The sequence below is a fragment of the Callospermophilus lateralis genome, chromosome 15 (genome assembly GCF_048772815.1).
Source record: "Callospermophilus lateralis isolate mCalLat2 chromosome 15, mCalLat2.hap1, whole genome shotgun sequence".
NCBI lineage: Eukaryota > Metazoa > Chordata > Mammalia > Rodentia > Sciuridae > Callospermophilus > Callospermophilus lateralis.
The window spans coordinates 17,858,297-17,881,689 of record NC_135319.1 but is presented as its reverse complement, the minus strand read 5'-3'; the positions used below and the strand labels follow the sequence as shown (position 1 = coordinate 17,881,689).

General features: G+C 36.0%; 1 protein-coding gene across 2 annotated transcripts in view; it reads right to left on the bottom strand.

The window, feature by feature from the left end:
• Nucleotides 1-2,689: 2,689 nt before the first annotated feature.
• The window catches only part of Csgalnact2 (chondroitin sulfate N-acetylgalactosaminyltransferase 2), a 38,896-nt gene continuing 18,192 nt past the window's right edge, over nt 2,690-23,393 (bottom strand). For both annotated transcript variants that reach the window (XM_076834702.1, XM_077105411.1), the window contains exons 6-8: nt 22,457-22,551; nt 11,638-11,719; nt 2,690-6,036 (exon numbers count right to left, since the gene is read on the bottom strand). In XM_076834702.1, coding sequence (XP_076690817.1) covers nt 5,744-6,036; nt 11,638-11,719; nt 22,457-22,551 — 470 coding nt within the window. In that variant the 3' untranslated portion in view covers nt 2,690-5,743. The remainder of the gene's footprint in view (nt 6,037-11,637; nt 11,720-22,456; nt 22,552-23,393) is intronic.

Sequence of the window (23,393 nt, the reverse complement as noted above, 5' to 3'; positions counted from 1 at the left end):
AATTAGGCTACAGCTCTTACAAATCAATTATTTCACCTCCAAATATTCCTGCATTAACACAGAAGCTTTGTGGGGATACTTCATATCATACTACGTTCTGTCCCTGGTCCCCAAAAGCTCATGTGTACCTCACAACACAAAATACAATGTTTATCTCTAAGAATCCCATAGTCTTAACAGTTCCAGCATTGCCCAAAAGTCCTAGTCCATAGTCTTCCCTCTGAGATCTAAAGCAAACTCTTGGCTGAGTCTTTGTAAAAGTCAAAAGCAAGTTACATGTATCTAAAATACAGTGGCACAGAATAAATATTCCCATTCCAAATGGAAGGAATAGGGGCATAGAAAGAAGAGATGGGGGGCTGGGGTTGTGGCTCAGTGGCATAGCGCTTGCCTAGCATGCATGAAGCACTGGGTTTGATCCTCAGCACCACATAAAATAAACAAATAGAATAAAGGCATCTGTCTACCTACAACTACAAAAAAAAAAAAAAAAAAAAAAAAAAGAAAGGAAGAAAAAAGAAATGGGGCCAAAGCAAGACCAAAACCAAATTGGACAAACAGGTCCTGTAACTCCACTGTAACTCCTTGTACAGCATTTAGGACACATGGCTGTGAGGTGTTCTTTCCAAAGAGCTTGGGCAGCTCTGCCCTTTGACTTTCCTGGTTGCAGCACACATGGGCTTTATTTTAGGCTGGTTCTCTCCACAGCCAGCAACTTTTCTTTTCAGACAACCCACATTACTGGCATCTCTAAATTCTTGGGGTCTCCATTTCAGCTATGGCTTCAACTTCACAGCATCATGCATTGTCTTCTCAGGGCCAGCCTGCAGGGATTCCAATCCTGCTAAACTTTACCTGGCCTCTCATACCTTCCTTTAAAATCTCAGTGGGAGCTTTTCTGACCCTCTAACCGAAGCATCCTGAATTTGTGCAGAAACAGCACCATGTGGATTACGCCAAGGTCTGCTGCCAGTTCATGTAGTAGCTGAGCTCTCAGGGATCACAGCTGTAGTAGCCTGTGAGAATTTGGCTGGCTGAGTATGGTGAAACAACTTCCTAGGCCCTCATGTGCAAACAAGGCATCCCCAGGATCTCTCCTTCAAGGAATTTTCCTTTCTACACACTTGAGCCTGCAATAAGGTGTGGTCTTGCAAAATCCTGAGAAGCCCTCAAGCTATCTTTCCTATTGTCTCTGTGAAAGTACTTAGTATCTCTTTAGGGTCTATAATTTTTTCAACAAGCACACCTCTCTTGGCTCCAGTTTTACCAGCACTTCTCTGGTCAAATTGTAAGCTTTTAAAATCTTTTTAGTTCTGATTTTTGCTCCCAATTTTCATAGTAAATCTGAGTAAAAGTTGCCAGCAATATCCATGCCACTGATAAAACACTGCTGGCTTGAAATTTCCTCTGCTAGATTAATTAGTCCATCACTTTTAAATATAGTCTCAAAGTCAGGACATGGGCAAATTGTAGACAAGTTCTTTGACAGAATGTGACACGAGTGGCCTCTAGTTCAATTCCCTATGGAATCTTCATTTCCCTCTGAAATCTCATGAGCACAGTTGCATTCCTATTGGCATTCTGGCTATTCCAAGTTTTCCAAGAATCTCCCATTAAGCTCTCCTTACATTATTCTAAAGCTTCTCTGGTTGCATCTCTAAACTTTTCCAAATTCCTCCTGCAAGCTCTAAAGCCTTCTGAACCAAATGGTGAAGTCAGCTATAGCTACAACCCTACGTCTCCATACAAATTTCTGTTAGGTTTTTCATTGCTGTGACCAAAATGCCTTAGAGGAGGAAACAACAACTTAGAGGAGGAAAAGTTTGTTTTGGCTCACAAAATATCAGAGGTTCAGTCCATGGTGGATCAACTTCATTGCTTTGTGCCCAAAGTGAGACAGAATATCATGGTGGAAGAGTGATGCTTCATTTATGGCATCCAGGAAGCAGAGAAGCTGGGCTTTAGGCAAGATATATCCTTCTTGGGCCCTTTCCCAGTGACCCACCTCCTCCAGATTGCCTGCGTATTTATTATCCAGTCTATTCAAACGAAGATGGCTTGATTAGGTTACAGCTCTTATAATTCAATAATTTTACCTCTGAACATTCCTGCATTAACATAGAAGCTTTTGGGATACAGCTGATATCCAAACTACCCCAGTCCCTCTCTCAGAATATCTTGTTGTGCTATATTTACCTTTCTTAAGATGTAAAATGATACAATGCCTATGTGATAAAATGAGATAAATGACATAGACACTGGGACATGGGGTTAGGCTACTACTGACCTTCTAAGTTCAACACAAACACTGTGATACCATGCCAGTGGATCTGATAACTAGATGGGTACTACATAGTATCAATATGCAGGACAAAGGGATGATTCATATTCCAGGCAGGGTGGAGTGGGATGGCATGTGATTTCATCACACTGCTCAGAATATTCATCATACTGTTCAGAATAGTGCACAATTTAAAACTTCTAAATTGCTTATTTCTAGAATTTTCCATTTAATATTTTTGGATCAGCTGACCACAGGTAACCCAAACTGCAAAGAGTAAAACTGTAGATAAGGTGGGACTACTGAATGGTAACGCTCTGTACTTTCTGTTCAATTTTTCTATGAACTTAAAACTTCTCTAAAAAACAAAGTTCGTTAAAGTAGAAATCATAAAGGAAAAAAGACTAGTCAAATTGAAGTTAATTTTTACTCATCAAAAAGTACAATCAAGGGCTGGGGTTGTGGCTCAGTGGTACAGTGGTACATGTGTATGTGTGAGGCAATGGGTTCGATTCTCAGCACTGCATATAAATAAATGAATAAAATAAAGATCCATCAACAACTAAAAAAAAAAAAAGTACTATCAAGAATGGAAAAAGAGAAGCCACATCCTGGGAGAAGATAATCATCTTGATTAGGATAAATATTTAATCAAGAAAAATTGGTATCTAGAATATGAAGAATTTCTATGAGCTGGTAAAAATGGGCAAAAACACTGGAAATACAAATTATAACTACAATTCATGCCTAAAGCTCACTAGGTCGGCAAGAATTACTACTGATAATAAGTATTATCAAGCATGAAAAGTAAATTTTCCCAGTACTGGAAGGTGATCCATTTTGGAAAGTAAGTTAAACATGTACCCACCCAATGACTCAGCATTTTTACTCCTAGAGAAATACTAGCTTGTGAGAAGCATGTAGAGTGGTGTTTAGGACACCACTGCTTCTAAGAACAAAGCAAACAAGCCACACAAAACTATATACAACCCAAAAAACTACCAACAATAGAATAACAACAAATAATTAGAAAAAAATCCAAGTATTTATCAGTAAAATAGAACAATTAATAAATATTGTAGTGTGTTCATACAATAAAATATTATTCAGTAATAAAAATGAACCAGTTTTGAGGTTAATATGGTGAATCTCAAAACATAATACAAAAAGAATATAGTATGAAATAATATATAAAAAACTTTAAAAAGGAAAATTAAACAGAATTTCCAGATAGAGATATGTACACTGTTGGAGGAACTATGACAAAAAAAAAATCAAGTGGAAATTACCACAAAAATCAGATGGTGACTATTGTGGAAAGGGAAAAGATATGTGCTCTAGAAGGGCCACAGGGGCCTGTCATTGGTGATATCCTGTATCTTTACCCAGGTGGCATATACTGCTGTTTGCTTCATTGTTCTTTATACACAATTGCATATTATATACTTTTCTGTATTTGTGACATTTTACACTAGAAATAATTTTCATTTAACTTTTGATAATAAAATATTTTATTGGTACCATTTTAATGTCAAAACAGTAATGTTTCTACTGCTTACTTTCTATCATTTCTATTTTTAAATTAGAAGAGAGTTTTAAAAAATAGGAGTAAAAGTAAAAAAAACTTGATTTCCTCAAAAAACAAGCTGCAACTTACCATTACAAATAAGTTCTCTCATTTTAAATGCCATAATTTACTGGTCTTCATAATAAATAACTGCATACAAAAGGGACAATAGCCTGAATTAATTTTTCAGAGGACATTTTACACATCTTTAAAAATACCTAACACTTCCCCAACTTAAAATCTGTAAAAATAATTAGTTAAGTTACTGTAAAATTTAATTCATGTAGCACCCAGAAATTCAGAATTTGTAATATTTCAGATAATATGACTTACAGAGCAAAATGAATAATAATTTTTCTTCTATGAATTTTCAGGGGTTTGTATACAAATAGTAGGTCCCTTTTAAAAGTCAAAGGATAAAAAAGTGTATGCAATGCCTTTAACCTTCTAATTTCTGGATCTAGCAATTGACCTAATGGCAAAAGATCCATGTGTGATAAATAATGTAGTATAGTCCTATGTGAATATAATTTCTTATTCATCTTGTCTCATTAATATTATACTTCAATTAAAACATTCTATCTATAAGTATATATTTCTCTAAAATAGTTTGTAATTCAGATTTTTATTCAAACTACCTTCCCCTTATTCCCTTTTCTCAAATCAGATTGGTCTTATTGTATATACCTCATTCAATTGCTTTTTTCCTCCCCTCAGAAATTCTCTTTCAATTCAAAATACTGTAATTATGCAAATACAGATATAGCAAATATACACATTATAAAATAAAGGATAACAATACATATGGATCCATGCTAAATGAGATAATACAAAGCAAAAACACATGCTATGCTCATCTATCCTGAGCCTCTTCAGGAAGGCACTGATATCTCTCACTCACATAAACTTGATGATCAAACATAGCTAGCATCCTGCATTCCAACATATTAAATGCTCTGTTAAAAATGCTTCCACATTTGTTCAAAACAGTCGATAGCAACTTTGACCAACATATTGATAGTGTAACAACATATTTTTAATCAAGTAACAGATTCTAAACTATTTTCTATTATTATCCACTTATTTAAAAACAGACATTTTGGGGGTTAAGCCATATTAAGTTAAGGGATTTTGGTTTTTGTCATCTCTTGACTGGTTGGGAATTTCAGATATGTCAATTAATTATTATCTGCTTCAGTAAAAAAGGATTTTTAAGCTATTAACCAAAGTTAATAGTCTTCCTTTAAAAATGAAGCAGATTGCTGGGTGTGGTGGTATCTGCCTGTAATCCCAGCTACTCAGGAGGCTGAGGCAGGAGGACTTCAAGTTGGAGCCAGCCTTGGCAAGTTAGTGAGAACTTGTTTCAAAAAATAAAAAGGGTTGGGGATACAGCTCAGTGGTAGAGGGCCCCTGAGTTCAATCCCCAGTACCATGAAAAAAACAAAGAAAAACAAAACAAAAATCAGATTGACTGACTTAGTGGTCAGCAGGTGAAGTGAAGAAATAGTACCTGTCCCTGCACCACGTCTGTACCAATCATCTCCTCTGTAGCAATGTGCCTAGCATATTCTATCCCTTCACCAGATGCAATCACAGCATGCAATCCCATAGAATCAGAACATGGGCACCAGGCAGAAAACTGACTCAAATCTACTTTTGGGGCAGACACCAGGTTTCATTTTGTCTACTATTCCATAGTGCAGTATTGTCAAATAGGCTTTGCATTGAAACACTTGTTTTTCTTCTTCTATCAAGTTGAACTGCCAACATAATGTCGGAAAGAATATTAAAAATAAACAAGTCTTTTCTGGAAGAGGCACAATATCTCGAACTGGAATTAAGGCTAAATAAATAGTGCTGGTTTATGGTTATACTGTTATACATTAACAATTTTGTTAACCAACAGCTTCACTGTTTGTCCTGTATGCCTGTTTATGAAGATGCATCTCTATTTCTTCCCTGAAGACCATCATTCCCAGGTGGGAGTGAGAAGCCTCATTCATGGCTTTGGACTGTATGCACATGCGGTACTGCTCAGGGGTTAGCTCATCTGCACAGTGTTTTTCATGCCAGAGGTGGAAAAGACCAGGAACTGGAGTCCGAATCACAATAAGGTCACCATGTAAGTATTTTCGATAAAGATGAACATCTTCTCCACCCCAACCTTTTACTTCCATGTCAAATCCACCTGTGGGATCAAAATTGACACCATAAGTAATTGCCTGACAGCCAGAGCACAAGCAGACACAATAAATAGTTTAAATGTTCTATTTCAAGTGAGATGACATGGTATAGCACAAAATCACTGATACAGAGACCTGAACTCCTGCTTTGTAAGTCCAGTTACATGTTGACATTTAGTTAAACTCTAGAGCTCAAGTTCAGTTGCTGAGACTATCAGAATGAGATTAGATATTTGAGAATACTTTGTAAACTTTAAAGTTCTATATGGTCAATAAAAGAGAAGGAAATACAAATCACCTAAACTTCAAGACTTGAGTTTTTCTGGATTACAGGAAACTTTCCTCAGGGGACAACAGAAGAAAAGGTCAAGCTGGATATAAATCTGAGAATGGATACATAGATGATTTACAGCCACAGGAATGAATAAAATTATTGAAGAAATTCATAAGAAAAATAGGGCCAAGGTCTAAACACTAAGAAATACCAATTTCTAAGCCGGAAGCAGTGGTGCACACCTATAATCCCAGCAGTTTAGTAGGCTGAAGGAGGAGCATTGCAAGTTCAAAGCCAGCTTCAGCAATTTAGTAAGATTAGCGAGATTCTGTCTCAAAATAAAAAGCACAAAAGGGCTGGAGGTGTGGCTCAGTGGTTTAGTGTCTCTGGGTTCAACTCCTGGTACCAAAAAAAAAAAAAATAAATAAATAAGAAGAAGAAGAAGAAGAAGAAGAAGGAAAAAAAAAAGAAAAGAAAAGGAAAAAAAAAATGTCAATTTCTTGTGAAGAAAGATAAGTCAGCAAAAGAGACTAAAAGTGAACCCAGATCAGTGGAAACCTTTGGAAAAGATGCATCTCAGTAACCAACTGAAGAAAGTGTCTCAAGGAATGTGGGGAAAAAGGTACATTCATACAGTGCTGCTGGGAGTGCAAATCAGTGCAACCATTGTTGAAAGCACTATGGAGATTCCTCAGAAAACTTGGAATGGAACCACCATTTGACACAGTTATCCCACTCTCAGCATATACTCAAAGGACTTCAACATACTATAGTGACACAGCTACATAATGTTCATAGCAGCTCAATTCACAATAGCTAAACTGTGGAACCAGTCTAGGTTCCATTTAACAGATGAATGGATAAAGAAAATGTGGTATGTATACACAATGGAATACAACTCACGGTAAGAGAAATGAAATTATGGCATTTGTCAGAACATGGATGGAACTGGAGACTACCATGCTAAGTGAAATAAGCCAATCTCCCCAAACCAAAGGCTGAATGTTCTCTCTGATATGCGGGTGCTGACTCACAAAATAGATGAAGGAGGGAAGAGGTGGAAGTTCACTGGATTGGACAGGGTGGAATGGGGAGAAGCAAAAGGAGGATGGGAATGGGAAATACAGAATGTATTGGACATAACTTTCTCATGTTCATATATAAATACATGAGCAGTGTAACTCTATATCATTTATAACCACAAGAATGGGAAGTTATACTCCATGTATGTATGATATATCAAAATATGTTCTACTGTCATGTATAACTAAAAAGAACAAATAAAAAAAAACACACCTTGTAATAAATAGAAAAAAAATAAGAAAGTGCCTCAAGGAAGAAGCTGGCAGGTGTGCTACTCAATTAAGAACTGAAAAAGAATCAATATACTTGGCAGCATAAGTGCTATTTATAACCTTGCCTAGAATAATTCTGATGGAACTACGAAGTAGAGACTAACTATAGTGGGCTGACAATGACATGGGAAATAGAATTGAGATTATTTTTAAACTGATTTCAAGCTGAACAACTTTTAAAAGAAGCATGTATAACACAAACCACTTGGAGTTTTTGAAGAGTAAGAAAACAATATCTTAAAAGCTGAGAAAAATTCTATAAGGGCTAAGTTTCTAAATTGTGTCTCCTTCCAAATAATTGTATCCTACTTAATTTCACATTTGTAGCATAGACAATAGTCATGAAAACTCTAAAGGATTGCTTTTAACAGTTATAGCTTTACAAAATGCTATGTCTGATTACATCTCAGCTTTTCTTCCTTACAGCTATGAATAAGCTCTTCAAAATACAATGATGCAGATACATAAATATAAATGGGGAACTCCTGGTTTTTGGTTTGGCATTTCAGGAGCCTAGAAATCATCACTTGGTCCTAACAAAGAGCTGAACAAACTGAAAAATCAACAATTCCTTTTAGATTGCTCATAGAAATGAGGTCATTGGGTGAAATTCTGCCCCCCCCCTCAATTTTTTAGAGAGACTGATAGGTAGATAAAATGGATCACAGGTTACTAGAGAAGAAATCTCTACAGGAGACAGTACAGAGGAGAAAAACCAATAATTGCCAAATTGCTAGAGGCTTAGTGTAAACATATCTGAGAGTTAAAAATTCCGGGGGTCCCCAGTGATACTGGGATCCCCACACTTGAGAGTTTTACCTTTAGAAGCTCTACCATGTTCTCATACTGAAGATCAGAGAAAGATCCTCTCATGTTTCTGACAAGGGGAGGGAGGCAAAGGTAACCATTTTGAAATATGCCAGAGCATTCTGTTCTTATTAAAAAGGCAAGACCTCAGGAGAAACTATTTAATCCCAGTCTAAATGACCTGGGTGAAGGAAATAATCAATTTTAGCCCCTCTAGCCATCCTATCTTTGAAGAGAAAAGGGACTGAAAAGGATATGTGAAGTTCACAGTCCAGAGGCACAAGCTCACTAAACACTGAGACCTAATCATAGTGCTATAGAATAACATTCCTCCCTCCACACTTCATGACCACATCACAAAGGCCTACTTAGTGCAGTTGTTTTTACCCAGTACATAAAGCCCAGCTTTCAACAACAATAACAACAACAGCAAAACACAAGCATCCTAAAAGGAAAAAAATAATTTGAAGAGAATGTAATAATCAGACCCAGATTCAGATACAGCAGGGATACTGGAATTATCAGGTTGGGGATTTAAAACAACTATGAGTAATATGTTAAGGGATCAAATGGAAAATGTAGATAACATGTGTGGTGGGTAATACAAGCAAAATGGAAATTCTAAGAAGGTATTCAAAAGGAATGCTTCAGATCACAAACATTGTAACAGAAATGAAGGATGCCTTCGATGGGCTCATTGGTAAACTACATTTGGTTGAAGAAAGGATCTCTGTCCTTGAGGATATAAAAGAAACTTCTAAAACTGAAAAGCAAAGAGAAAAAAAGTTAAAAAAAAGAACAGAATACCAAAAACTGTGGGACAACTACAAAAGATGTAACATATACATAATGGGAATACTAATAATAGAAGAAATGAAGAAAAGAGGAGATCCAAATAAAAGAGGCAAAATTCCAAATGGGAAACTCCCTTTTCACCAGTTCACACACTTAGTATGGAAGCTCTACTCCAGACAAGGCAGACAGAAAATATTGGGGGCTTTACTGCCCCTATCCAGCATCTTTCTCATAAAGCAGAGGTGTTTGCTTTATGAGAAGTGTGCTACTGTTTCTATTCTCAGCTCCAGAACAGCTGCTCAGAAATTTTTCCTAAGGGAAGAGACAGTCCACAAGAATAAACTGCTCAAAAGAATGTGACTTAATTTGAACATGGCATAGAAAAATTCAAGTCTAAAGGGATTCTTGAAAATAATGGAGATTTTGGTTTTAAGCACTTAAGAGGCTGGTAACTTCATGAGGGCAAAACCTGAACTGTGTAGACCAGTTAGTTTACTAGAGAGAATGAGGGCAGAGACAGGAAGTATATCCCTTCTGGAGTCCAAACACTTGCCTCAAAAACTACCCCTGGAAAAAAGCCTAATTTAATTGGTTCAGATTGCAGAACAATCAGTGCATTCGAATATTGTCATAAACAAGATAGCAATTAGTGAGCAATTAGTGATTCCTAACAGTTGAGAATAATACCAACAAGGGCATGGAAAGAGTCAAAGAGAGGCCTGCTAAATCCAGTGCCACCTCAGAAGATTGTGCACATGTCCTGAGGAGGGACATCAGAGGCTTCATATTGATGGGGAGTTAGGGTGGAGGTAGGAAAATTCACTAAATAGTCCTGCCAAGTCAATAAATAAATAAGAAAAAGGAAAAACAAGCCATAGGAACAGGGGAATCAGTATCCAGAATTGCCACAATATATTGCCAAAATGTCCAGTTTAAGAAAAAAATTACAAAAGCATAAAAAAATGTAGGGCCCTATGATAGGGCCCAGATGTAGGCTTTAACAGACAAAAATTCCAAAGTTGCCATTATTAATATATTCAAAGTATTAAAAAAATTCATGCTTAAAGAAGTATAAGAATGTAAGATAACAATATCTCATTAAATACAGCATATTATTTGAAGAGAAATTACATCTATAGAAAAATAACCAAATAGAAATTCTGAAGTTAAAATAACTGAAATGAGAAAACCATTAGAACAACTCAACAGTATATCTGAACTAAAAACAGAGAGAACTTTAAGATAGATTAGTATTTCTGTTTTCGAAAGTGAATGCTTAAAGTTATAATAAATATGAAATCAGGGAAAAGGGCATTAGTTTCATTTAAGTCTTTTTATCATTATTTCCTAGAAAGAGACAACATGGAGGGATTTCCAAAACAAATGGCTAATTTAAAAAATAAATGTAATATGGAATTAAAATGTACATAAGACATATGACTTCTACTATGATGTGGCAAGGGAATCATAAATGAATCAGGAGACATGGAATTCAGGTCAGCAGGCTTTGCTGAACACTTTTTATTTTTATTTTTTGGTATCAGGGATTGACCAAGGGGCACTTAACCACTGAACCACATCCCCAGCCCTTTTTTATATTTTATTAGAGACAGGGTCTCACTAAGTTGCTTATTGCCTTGCTTTTGCTAAGGCTGGCTTTGAACTCATGATTCTCTTGCCTCAGCCTCCTGAGTCACTGGGATAACAGGCATGCACCACCACACCTGGCTAGATCAGATTCTTCACCACATCTTTGAGCTTATGGGATGAACAACTAAGCCGCTGACTCCCACTTCAATCAGGCTAGAAAGAAAATTTCTCTTTTCCTAAACAATGGAATTTTGCATAATAGTTCAATAGACAAAAAAGAACTTCATCTTTAAATGAAAACATATGAAAATCCTTAAACTAGACAACCTAAGACTACTTGCAGCTGTAACAACCCAGGAATATTACAGTAGGTTATAGACAGACCTTTTGTAAGAGTACTGCAATCAACTACAATTTAGGCAACATGCCAAATAGGTGTTTTAAAAAACTAGTGGTGTTTTGATTTCAAAGGAATTAGTAAATATTACACTTTTATCTTTATCTCTGCTTGTCAAAGACATTAATTATAAACTCACTTTGCCTTTTACATTTCTAAATATAACCTGAGACACACATGATTTAAAAGAAAAACACTTATTCCCAGTGGCTTGGGAGGCTGAGACAGTGGTTGAGTGCCCCTGAGTTCAATCCCCAGTAACCTGGCTCCCCCCCACCCCCCGAAAAAAAAGGAAGAAAACCACTCAAGTATGATATATTTTTGAAAAACACCATAAGGTCTATAGTAAATATGTAAAGTCCCATCCTTAAATGTAAGATAAACTTACCAATGGTCAGAAAATCAGATCGATATTGACAAGTCATTCCGAAGCCAAAATCTCGCCAAAAACCAGAATCCTTTTTGTGAACCTTAAGTTAAAAAAAAGAAAATATTCAATTTAATTCCTTGAGAACTAGAAGTTTTAATCAATAACGAATCAAGTTCTTTTCCAAAGTATACTTTTTTACTATTATTTATATGACTGACAAAGGATTTTTGTTATTACCTTCGTACAAAAACCAAAAATATAGTAATCTGTGTGAGCCAAGGATTTTTACCACTTGCAAGTGATGAAAGTGTTTGAGCTCTATACAAGGTGCAAGCTGGTAACTAATAATCAAATAGTGCAGTCCTGACCTCAAGGGGCATACATTCTAGGAGGACAAGAATTGCACAAACTTACACTGCAATGCACCATGATTAACCATACAAATACCTTATTTGGGTGCCTCCCCAGTACACATTTCTCAGGCCCCCTCTTGATAATAGTTTTGTTCTGGTAATTACCTGGCCCCATGCAGGGAAACTCCTGTCACCTGGTAGTTTCTGAGTAAGCCCTGAGTACTTTACACCAATGAGAAAATCTCATTCTACTTACTTTAGAGAAGAGTTCACCATTAGGTATTAGACAAAATTCAGGCCAACAAGCTAAAAAGGGAGGGTTGTTGGGGACTTAAGAAAACAAAGCCCCTTTATTCTTCTTCTACTAGAAAATTCACTTGTTCTTTTTGGATGGTATAAGGCAAGGGTCAGCAAACTATGGCCTTGGGCTGACTCTGGACTGCTGACTGCTTTTGTAAGTTATTTAATTTACAGTGTTGCAGTTGAGTAGAAATATTTCCTATCTGGTTCTTTACAGAAAAGTTTGCCAATCCCTCATGCAGGATGCAGATACAAAGCTTGGAAATGCTCAGTTCTTTTCCACCATGAGGGAAACCAAATTCAAAATGAAGTTGTCACTGCTGAATTCCAAGTACAGAAAGTAATGTAAAATCAGGGCTTTGTGGAAAATTAGCAAATAAATACATATATATTCTGGTGGCAATACACGCCATGACAAGAAGTAACAATGACAGAAGAAAAGCCTTTCTTATATAATTGCCATAAAAGGCTTCTCTGAGGAGGTAAACTTTGAGCAGGAACCTGACTGACATGAGGAGGCAACTAGGCAAATTATGTGAAAGAAATCATTGCAGATTAGGAGAGCAGCAGGCAATATGACTCTGGCAGGAGCATGCTTGTAGCATTTAACAAATAACAAGGGAATGACTGTGGCAAGAGCAGAAAATGAGGCTCTGGAGTCAAGAAGGCACTGTTAGTATTTCTTAAAGATAAGTAGTATACGCTATTTTTGTATGGTTATGGGAATAATTTAGAAGAGGCAAATGTTAGGACAGGAGAGGGGAAGAATGGCTAGAGGAGGTCCTTATAAATACAACAGAGGTCACCACAAAAGGATACGCTGGTCTTATGAAGGGACATGCGACATTCCATTGGGAATGTGATAAGTTGAGGCAGTAAGGCTGACAGAACTCTTGAGATGATAATGAGGAAGAGAACTTCTGGCTGCTTCTCTTTTTCCATGTGAAATAGTAAGCAAGATAATTGGAGGGTGAAGGGTACTGGGATGGTTATGAGAGTCCACTGTGGCCTCAAGGACAGAGAATGATGAAAGTGTAAGGCACAAGACTCTAGAGCAGTCAAGGAGCCTGAGACTCTAAAGTCTATAAATTAGGGCTATACATCCACTGCTTTGGGTCTGGGTGATAGACTTGGAGTTCTATGGGAACACTGGAAGGAGTAAGGAACAAAGGAGGTGAGTACACAGCAAAGAGGTTGTGGCTATGACTGACCATGGAGCTTGACTTGGGTAGGAAGCAAGAACCTGGATGTGAGAGGAACAAGAGAAAAGAGAGAGGTGCCTCACACAAACTGTAGCATGCTAAGACAGTTTCCTTCAGAAAATGAAGCTGGAGTGGGATCTTTTAGATGAATGAACGAGTGAAAGATGATATCTTAGGGTAGAGTTCCGGAAAAAGAACAGTTTGTGCAAAAGCCAGCAAATAGGAGAGCACTGTAGGTTAGGGATGGAGAAGACTAAAGGCTATAGTCAGAAGGAGAGGTGACTACAGTATAGAGATGGCTCAGCAAACTTATTCCATACAAGGCCATGGAGTCTACATTTCAGGGTCAAGTAACATATAATCTGTCACAATTATTGTTCTGTGCCTGTACTGTGAAAGTAGTTGCTGACCATAAATAATCAAATGAGTGTACTGTGTTCCAGTAAACTTTACTATGGACACTTAAATTCATATTTCATATAATTTTCATGTGTTATGAAATATTATTTAATTTTTTTAGTTATTAACATTGTAAACATAACTCGTAATTTATAGGCTATATAAAACAAGGTAGAAGGACTGACTTGGACCACAAGCCATAACTGCTTGTGGTACATAAGGATATACCTGTGGTTCAGGTTTATCCTAATGGCAATAAATGTTCTTTGAAGAGCTGGAGAAGAAGTAATGTGATGTTTTTGGAAGATCACTTTGGCTGGAATACAGAGAACAAACTAGAAGAGGTAAGAAGGGAGGCCAGTTAAGAGGCAATGACTATAACTACAAATGGGAAATAAGTGGTATAGATTATTCTGGTATGTGAGAGAGAGAGAGAGAGAGAGAGAGAGAGAGAGAGAGAGAGAGAGAGAGAGAGAGAGAGAGGGAGGGAGGGAGGGAGGGAGGGAGAGAGAGAGAGAAAGAAAGAAAGAAAGTATTAATGTGAAAGATTTAGGATCTTCAGTGGGTGTCTTTCTTGGAGATGGAGTCCAGGGAAAGGGCCATCCCAGAAACGAACGATGAAGAACTGGATTCTGGTCATATATTCATTATGAATCATCTGCAGCATAGGCACAGGACATTTCTGGAGATGGTAGGAACATCATACCTGGATCAGCTTTGTGCACATTGTCTCCTGGTTGTTGTCCAACCATAGGAGACTGAGCAGCTGTTCCTTCTGCTGCAACCACTTGCCCTAATCACTATTTAGCTGGTTCCTGCCATTGGATAGTTCCTCCTACAGTGACCTCTCAGAAATGCCTTTCTGACAGAACACACCACAGAAATTACTTCAGTCTTTACAATTTGGCCTGTTTTAATGATCTGCATGGCATGTATTGTATGATTACCTCCACTTTCTTCTATTACTAGAATAAGGATTCTTACGAGCTATCACCATGTCTGTAGGGTTCTGGGGTTCTAAAGGTTAATACTGCCTGACATAGAATGAGCCCTCAATATTTGATGGCTCAATACAATAGAGGCAGTCTGTGTAATACATGAATGGACAGTGTGGAGCATGCTGCCTGGGCCCCCTCCAGCCAGCTATGTACTTGAGGTTGCATTCAACCATAGCACAGCTGTGCCCTCATCTGTTAAGAGGGGATAATAATAGCACCTACTGCAGAGGTTGTCAGGAGGATTAAATGAATTAACATGTAGGCAAAACAGAATAGTACTGTGCACATAGTAAAGGGCACGTTAAAATATTAGTTATTATCATTAAAATGTCAGAAATTATATATGCCATAAACTATACATACCATATCCTATTTTTAATTTTATACACCCTCTACATTTGCACTGCATTTGTACATTTCATACACACTTTCCTTTTGATACATAATATTCACCTCAGTAAGTACTACAATTCAATTTATCATTTTATTATTAAGAGTTTTGTTCTAGAATTTAGAGGGAATGCCTTCAAGTTTTCTCCATTTAGAATGATGCTAGCCTGAGGCTTAGCATAAATAGCTTTTACAATGTTGGGGTAAGTTCCTGTTATCCCTAGTTTTTCTAGTGTTTTGAACATAAAGGGTTGCTGTATTTTATCAAATGCTTTTTTTGCGTCTATCGAGATGATCATATGGTTCTTATCTTTAAGTCTATTGATGTGGTGAATTACATTTATTGATTTCCATATACTGAACCAGTCTTGCATCCCAGGGATGAATCCTACTTGATCATGGTGCACGATCTGTTTGATATGTTTTTGTATCAGATTTGCCAGAATTTTATTGAGGATTTTTGCATCTATGTTCATTAGAGATATTGGTCTGTAGTTTTCTTTCTTTGAAGTGTCTGTGTGGTTTAGGAATCAGGGTGATGTTGGCCTCGTAGAATGAATCTGGAAGTACTCCCTCTTTTTCTATTTCCTGAAATAGCTTGAAAAGTATTGGTATTAGTTCTTCTTTAAAGGTTTTGTAAAACTCTGCTGTATACCCATCCGGTCCTGGGCTTTTCTTGGTTGGTACTATTTTGATGGTTTCTTCTATTTCCTCAATTGATATTGGTCTGTTTAAGTTGTGTATATCCTCCTGACTCAATCTGGGCAGATAATATGACTTAAGAAATTTATCGATGCCTTCACTATCTTCTATTTTATTGGAGTATAAGGTTCCAAAATAATTTCTAATTATCTTCTGCATTTCTGTAGTGTCTGTTGTGATATTGCCTTTTGACCCAGCTATTCCCCTTCTCGGACTATACCCAAAAGACCTAAAAAGAGCATACTACAGGGACACAGCCACATCAATGTTCATAGCAGCACAATTCACAATAGCTAGACTGTGGAACCAACCTAGATGCCCTTCAATAGATGAATGGATAAAAATATGTGGCATTTATACACAATGGAATATTACTCAGCACTAAAAAATAACAAGATCATGGCATTTGCAGGGAAATGGATGGCGTTAGAGCAGATTATGCTAAGTGAAGTTAGCCAATCCCTAAAAAATAAATGCTGAATGTCTTCTCTGATATAAGGGGGGGTGACTCAAAATAGAGTAGGGAGGAAGAGCATGAGAAGAAGATTACCACTAAATAGGGAAGAGAGGTGGGAGGGAATGGGAGGGAGAAGGGGAATTGCATGGAAGATGAAAGGAGACCCTCATCATTATACAAAATACATATATGATGGTGTGAGGGGGAAGAAAAAAAGAGAGAAATGTGTAACAGTAGATTGGGTAGAGAGAGGTGATGGGAGGGGAGGGGAGGGGGGGATAGGAAGGGCAGCAGAATACAACAGACACTAGTATTGCTGTATGTATATATGTAGCTGTATAACCAATGTGATCCTGCAATCTATACACGTGGAAAAATGAGAATTCATACCCCATTTGAATCAAATGTATGATATGTCAAAATCATTGTATTGTCATGAGCAATTAATAAAAAAAAGAGTTTTGCTTGCCTTTAATATTTCCAGTTTATATATATTTTGTTATTCTACAGCTCTGATTATTTGCTCAGGAGAGATTCCTAGAAGTGAAAATTGCTGGATCAGAGGGATAAACCTGTTGAAACCTCCTAGACCCATGGAGCTGGCCTATATTCTTACTAGCCTCATTGCATGGCTATGATTTTTAAAAGCAGCAGGAGGGGCTGGGCTTGTAGCTCAGTGATAGAGCATTTGCCTAGCATATGTAAGGCACTGGGTTTGATTCTCAGCACCACATATAAATAAATAAAATAAAGGTCCATCAACAACTAAAAAAAAAAGCAGCAGAAAAACGTATTATATTTCTAGTAAGGATGACTATTTAAATGTTTATTGTGAATTATTATCAAATGTTTTTTAACTCATTTTTTCTATTATGTGTTTACTATTGACTTACTTCTAATATAATTTTAAACATTAAATAGAGCAGTTTTTGTCTTAAGTGAGGCCACTGAAACTTAGAAAAATTAGGCAACTTGCAACAGTTACAAATGGTGAAATGAGAAGCTGAAGTGCTTAAACTTATTTTGCTATGCAACATCTAAAATGAATCAGTATTCAAATCATTCTTCTTCACATCCCTCCAAGCCAGACAAGAATATTAGCATGCTCTTACATTCCTTTTCAGGCTTGTGTGTTGACTCTATCTGGCACTTATTTTTGTCTTTTAGTTAGTTTTTCAATTAAGTTTACTAAAGTTTTTTATTTTGTAATAACTTAGATTTACAGAAAGTTGCATTAACAGTCAACAGTTTTCCTCACACAGTTTTAGTTTTTCCTAACATTATTATTTTTTAAATATTTATTTTTTAGATGTAGTTGGACACAATATTTTTATTTTATGTGGTGCTGAGACTCAAACCCAGGGCCTTGCACGTGCTAGGCGAGCATTCTACCACTGAGCCACAATCCCAGCCCCCTAACATTCTTATCTTACATTGTTGCAGTGTATTTTGTCAAAATTAAAGAACACTCAACTGAGTTCCAGACTTTGTTTGGATTTCACCAATTTTCCCTTGAATATATTTTTTTCTGTTCCAGATCTAGTCAAGAGCACTACATTGCATTCAATTGTTATGTCTCCTCTTGCCTATGGTTTCTAAGTCTTCCTTGTTTTTGATGACCTTGACAGTTTTGAGAACTAATGGTCAGGTATTTCTTTATCCCTAGATTAATATCTGCTGGGTTCCTGACTGACATTTTCTTGTTTTTTCTTTTTTTTTTCCTGGTACCAGGGATTGAACTCAGGGGCACTTGACCACTGAGCTACATCCCCAGCCCTATTCTGTATTTTATTTAGAGACAGGGTCTCACTGAGTTGCTTATCATCTTGCTTTTGCTGAGGCTGGCTTTGAACTCATGATCCTCCTGCCTCAGCCTTCCAAGCTGCTGGGATTACAGGTATGTGCCACCATGCCTGGTGCATTTTCTGATCTGGTTCATTTTCTGATCTTACTTACATGTGAAATATAAAAAAGTTTAACTTAGAAGTTGAAAGTAGAATGGTGGTTACCCGAGGTTGGAGAGAGTTGGGAGAAAGAAGGGATGGGAAAAGGTTGATCAGTGAGTACTGTTATAAAAAAAAAAAAAGAATAAGAAGCTCTGATGTGCTATTGCACAGCAGGGTGACAATAAATAACGAAATGTATTGCATATTTCAAAAATCTAGAAGAAAAAATTTTAAATGTTTTCACCATAAAGAAACAGTAGATGGGGGCTGGGGTTGTGGCTCAGCAGTAGAGTGCTTGCCTAGCATATGTGAGGTGCTGGATTTGATCCTCAGCAACACATAAAAAATAAATAAATAAATAAAATAAAGGTATTGTTTCCAACTTAAAAAAAAAACAATAGATGTTTAAATACATGTGTTTATCCTGATTTGAACATAACACCACCTTTATGGAAATATTATGATACCCATAAATATGTGTAATTTTTTTTGGTGCTAGAGATTGAACCTGGGGCCTTGTGCATGCAAGATGTAGTTGGACACAATATTTTTATTTTTATCTACCAACTGAGCTATATCCCCAGCCTCAGTATGTGTAATTTTTATGCATCAGTTAAAAATAAATTTTTAAAAAGTTAATTTTCTCTTTTTATATTATATAATTTGTGAGTGAGTTACCTAGCTCCACTTTCTGGAAGAGGGGTATTTACTACTCTGAAATTCTGTAAGGAAGATTCATCTCTTTTTCCCTATTAACCTAATATAACTTATTCATTCATTTATTATTATTATTATTATTTATTTACTCACTTATTTATCTCAGGATGGACTCACAGATATTTATTTTATGCTTTAGTTATAATTCAGGTCTAGATTATTTTGTTGCTCAAGTTATTCCATAGGAGGATTTTTAGTTGGATCCTGAGACTCTGACACATCTCCATCCTCTGTCATTTAAGACTGTTATTTATTGGTGCTAGAAAATGCTCCAAGCTCCTCTTGTATATTTCCTTTTCTAGTCCTACAATCAATTATTTTTCCAAGGAGCCTTGGTTCCTTTTATTGGAGAAGGATATTAAAAAACAAGATTTTGGAACTGGTTATGTTTGTTACTATTGGGGTGTCACTGGTTTAGATCCTATCAGCTCACAGAGCTAGGTAAAACACACCTATATGCCATGTATACACCCTTTGATTTTTTAATCCCAAATTGCTATTTGCTTTTTCAAAAGCAAAATATGTGTTTCAGCACAACTATTTAGACTTAATCGAAAGTTTTGTTTTTTGGTTGTTGTTTGTTGATAACTATTTTATTGTCTAGTCTTCCTCTCTCATTTTTCATTCTGCTAAACTAGATAAAAAGGGATCTGTGAGAAATAAATTTTGAGTCTTCAGTGTCCAAAATGTCTATTTTACCTTCAAATAGTAGGTCAAATATGGACTCTAGAATCAAAGATTATTTTTCAGAATTTTCATGGTGTTGCTTATTTTTTTAGCACCAATATTATCAAAAAGAAGGTTAATGTCAATCTGATTCTTACTTCTTTGTGGACAAGTTGGGTTATGCTATTTTTAGTGTCTCTGGAAGGTACCAGGATTTTCCATTGATTGCTCTCAAATGCCAGGAAGATTTATTTTTCCTTATCTCTGCCAAGGTTTCTTCCCTATCCTCCCTGCCCCATTCTCTTTTGTTTTCTTTCTGGAACTTCTATTAAACAATTTGAGAGCTTCTGAACTGATTCTCCATGTCTCAGTTTTTCTCTCTCATTATTTCTTGGTCATATGTGCCATTTCATCTGTGACGATTCCACTCTTCAGCTCATTTACTGATTTCTATTTTTTCATAATTTCCAAGTTCTGATCCTTTTTTACTAAGAAATCATAAGATTTTAAGATTTTTAATGTTTTCTCTAATGATCATAAAGATAATATGTATTTTAAAGTTATTTTATACCTACATTCATATTCTCATGTGTTGATTTTTCTGTTTATTAAAATTTAATAGTACTGGTTTTCCTTAAACATTTGTTTAGTCTTGGTTAATTGTTACTTATTTTTGTTTCAAAAATCTATGGCTTTCAGTCATGATTATGGGGGACTATCTCCAGTAATAGTAGAATAGGGGCATAATAGGGTCACAGAAAGAATGGGCTCAAAGTGGCTCATCTTTGGAGTCTAGCGGGGTTTCCTATCCACCCTGACCTGCCTCTCCAGCTCCAGGGACCACAGGCACTTCTGTGGCCTAATGGTTGATCCTATGATGCTCAGCATGGGTTCCCTCTACTCCCTATCTGCTATGAGCTCAGAGAATGCAAAGCAGATTCATCTTTACTCACTGCTCTCCTGAACATGTTCTAGACTGTTCTCTCCTCTAGCAATCCTATGCTAACTGTTATAATCTGATAGAGGTTTCTCAAAATTTATGTCTACTGATGGCTTTTCTCATTTTCCAATATTAATGTACCTATTTCTTTTTAATAACTAATTGTAAAAGGATTTGGGGTATCATATAAGGTAGATGTCAGTGCTGTTTGTCCTTCTAATTTAGTGTCAATATTCCTAAGTAATACTGGCCTACAGATAAAGTGGAGGGAAGTGTGTGTGTGTGTGTGTGTGTGTGTGTGTACACGCTCTACTATGTACTGATATCAAGATGAAATATCTTAAGTAGATTATAATGTGTTAGTATTACCTATTTGAAAGTATGGAAAAACTCATCAATAAAACATTTATGTATATACAATGTAACTTTTTGATAACTGCTCTAATTTTTTAAAAGGCTTTTAAGTTTCTTCACTTCTTATTTATAAGAACTTCTCTTGTTTAATATTTTATAAATTCTCAAATCTTTCCTTCTATTTAGAATTTTTCAGCTTACTATATAAACTTAATTCTGTCATGTATTCATATTCTAATTTTCAATGTAGTTTTTTTACCCGATATTTTCCCACTATATACATATATATATATATATATATATATACACACACACACACACACACACACACACACACATATATGTGTGTATATATATATTTAAAAAATTTTTTTTTTGTTGATAGACCTTTATTTATTTATTTATTTATTTATTTATATGCAGTGCTGAGAATTGAACCCAGTGCCTCACACATGCCAGGCAAGTATGCTACCACTAAGCCATGGCCCTAGCCCCTGCCCACTTTATATTTTAAAAAACGATTTTTTGCACATAAACAATAAGCTTCTATATTTGTCAATCTATTTTTACTTCATTCATTTCTACCTTTATCTTTCTTTCCTCCTGCTTTCCTTGGAGTTTTCAATTGATGATTTAGTGTTTTTACTTTTTGTTTTTACTTTTTCTTAACTCTAACGTTAAAAGATTATACTATGTGAAATTTGGTATCTGGATCCTGGAGCAGAAAAAGGAGACCAGTAGGAAAAATGGTAAAATTCTAATAAAATCTGTAGTATAGTTAGCAGTAACTCACCAGTAGTAATTTCTTAATTCTGACAAATGTACTATGGTTATTTAAAAATTAAGGGAAGCTGGACTTACAGGAACTCTTGACTTTCTTTGTAAACTTCAATTATTCCAAAATAATGTTTATTTAAAAAATTAAAATGACATACGTAAGTACAGTTTGGTAACAACCATAAATTTTGATATATGATTGTCTAAGTAATTTCCTTAGTATAATTTTTCTTCTTAATTGATTTGGCAGAGGAGTTTTAATTTCTAGTTAGTGGAGGTTTTTGTTTTTCCCAGTGCAGGGCCTTTGCATGCTAGGTAGGCATTCTATCACAGAGCTATATGCCCACCCCTGGTCAGTAGAGTTTCGAAAAATTAAACTTTTAGTATTAGTAAAAATAAGTTGGCAAAAACGTATAATTTCAAATTCCAGAATATGAAGTTTTTCTTTGTAATCTAACTTTTCCCAACCCCTTCTCCCTTGCCAGCCGACAATTTTGAAGTAATAAGGCATTTTACTGGGGATTGGAAGTGTGAAAGAGACATGGGAATGTGTTTATAATAACTGAAACTCTGTTTCCTATTTGTACAACAAACTTAAAAAACAGCCTTTCCTAACTGGCAATGTAAAAGTCTTACCAGCTGCTGCTCCACAGGTGGTGGTACATCCTGGTTGGCATAAACGATGGCAGGATTGTAAAGACTGAACACCACAGGGTAAAACACTTTTTTACCTATAAATTAAAATATATGTTTATATCATACAAGAAAGTTGTAAGATGAGATCTTTATTACTCTCTATATATTGAGATTTTATTAAAGTCCTTTTGTAATCACATATGATTTTATTTTAGCAATATTTATTTTATCAATATTCAATCTATAGAACGTTATGTCAATTTGATGAACATGATGATGATTTTGTGACATATTGGTAGGTCAGGCTATGAAAACACAACTGCAAAAGAACAGAGATTAAAACAGACTAAAGGATGCTTCATATGTTTATTCCCTTGAACTTTGGGGAGATACACAAATGAATTCTCTGAGCTATTAATTAGGTGACCCACCTATTACTCATTATTTCATCTAATTAGCAGCACTAGATGTAGATTAATAACTGACAATACCAAAAACTTAGAAACTTCAGTTAAATCTACCCTTCAAACAGAATAATCAAAAACATTAAATAGGGTTGGGGTTGTGGCTCAGTGGTAAAGTGCTCGCCTAGCACATGTGAGGCCCTGGGTTCAACCCTCAGCACCACATAAAAATGAATAAATAAAATAAAAGCATTGTATCTAACTACAACTAAAAAAATAAATATTAAAAAATTGCAAATACAGAGAATACTGTACAATGCATAGATATGTAGGAAATAATTAAAACAGAACTGCAGACAGATTTAAACCAAGATCTGGAAAAGCTGGGTTAGATAAGGATTAAAAGTATCTGATGTTAATAGCCCTTACAGAAGACCTTGGCATTAGCTTTCAAACTGATAGCATCTTAAGGACCTTAAAGGATAACTGGCCCATTTGCCCTCAAAAGAGAAACCCTGATATGACTGAATTCA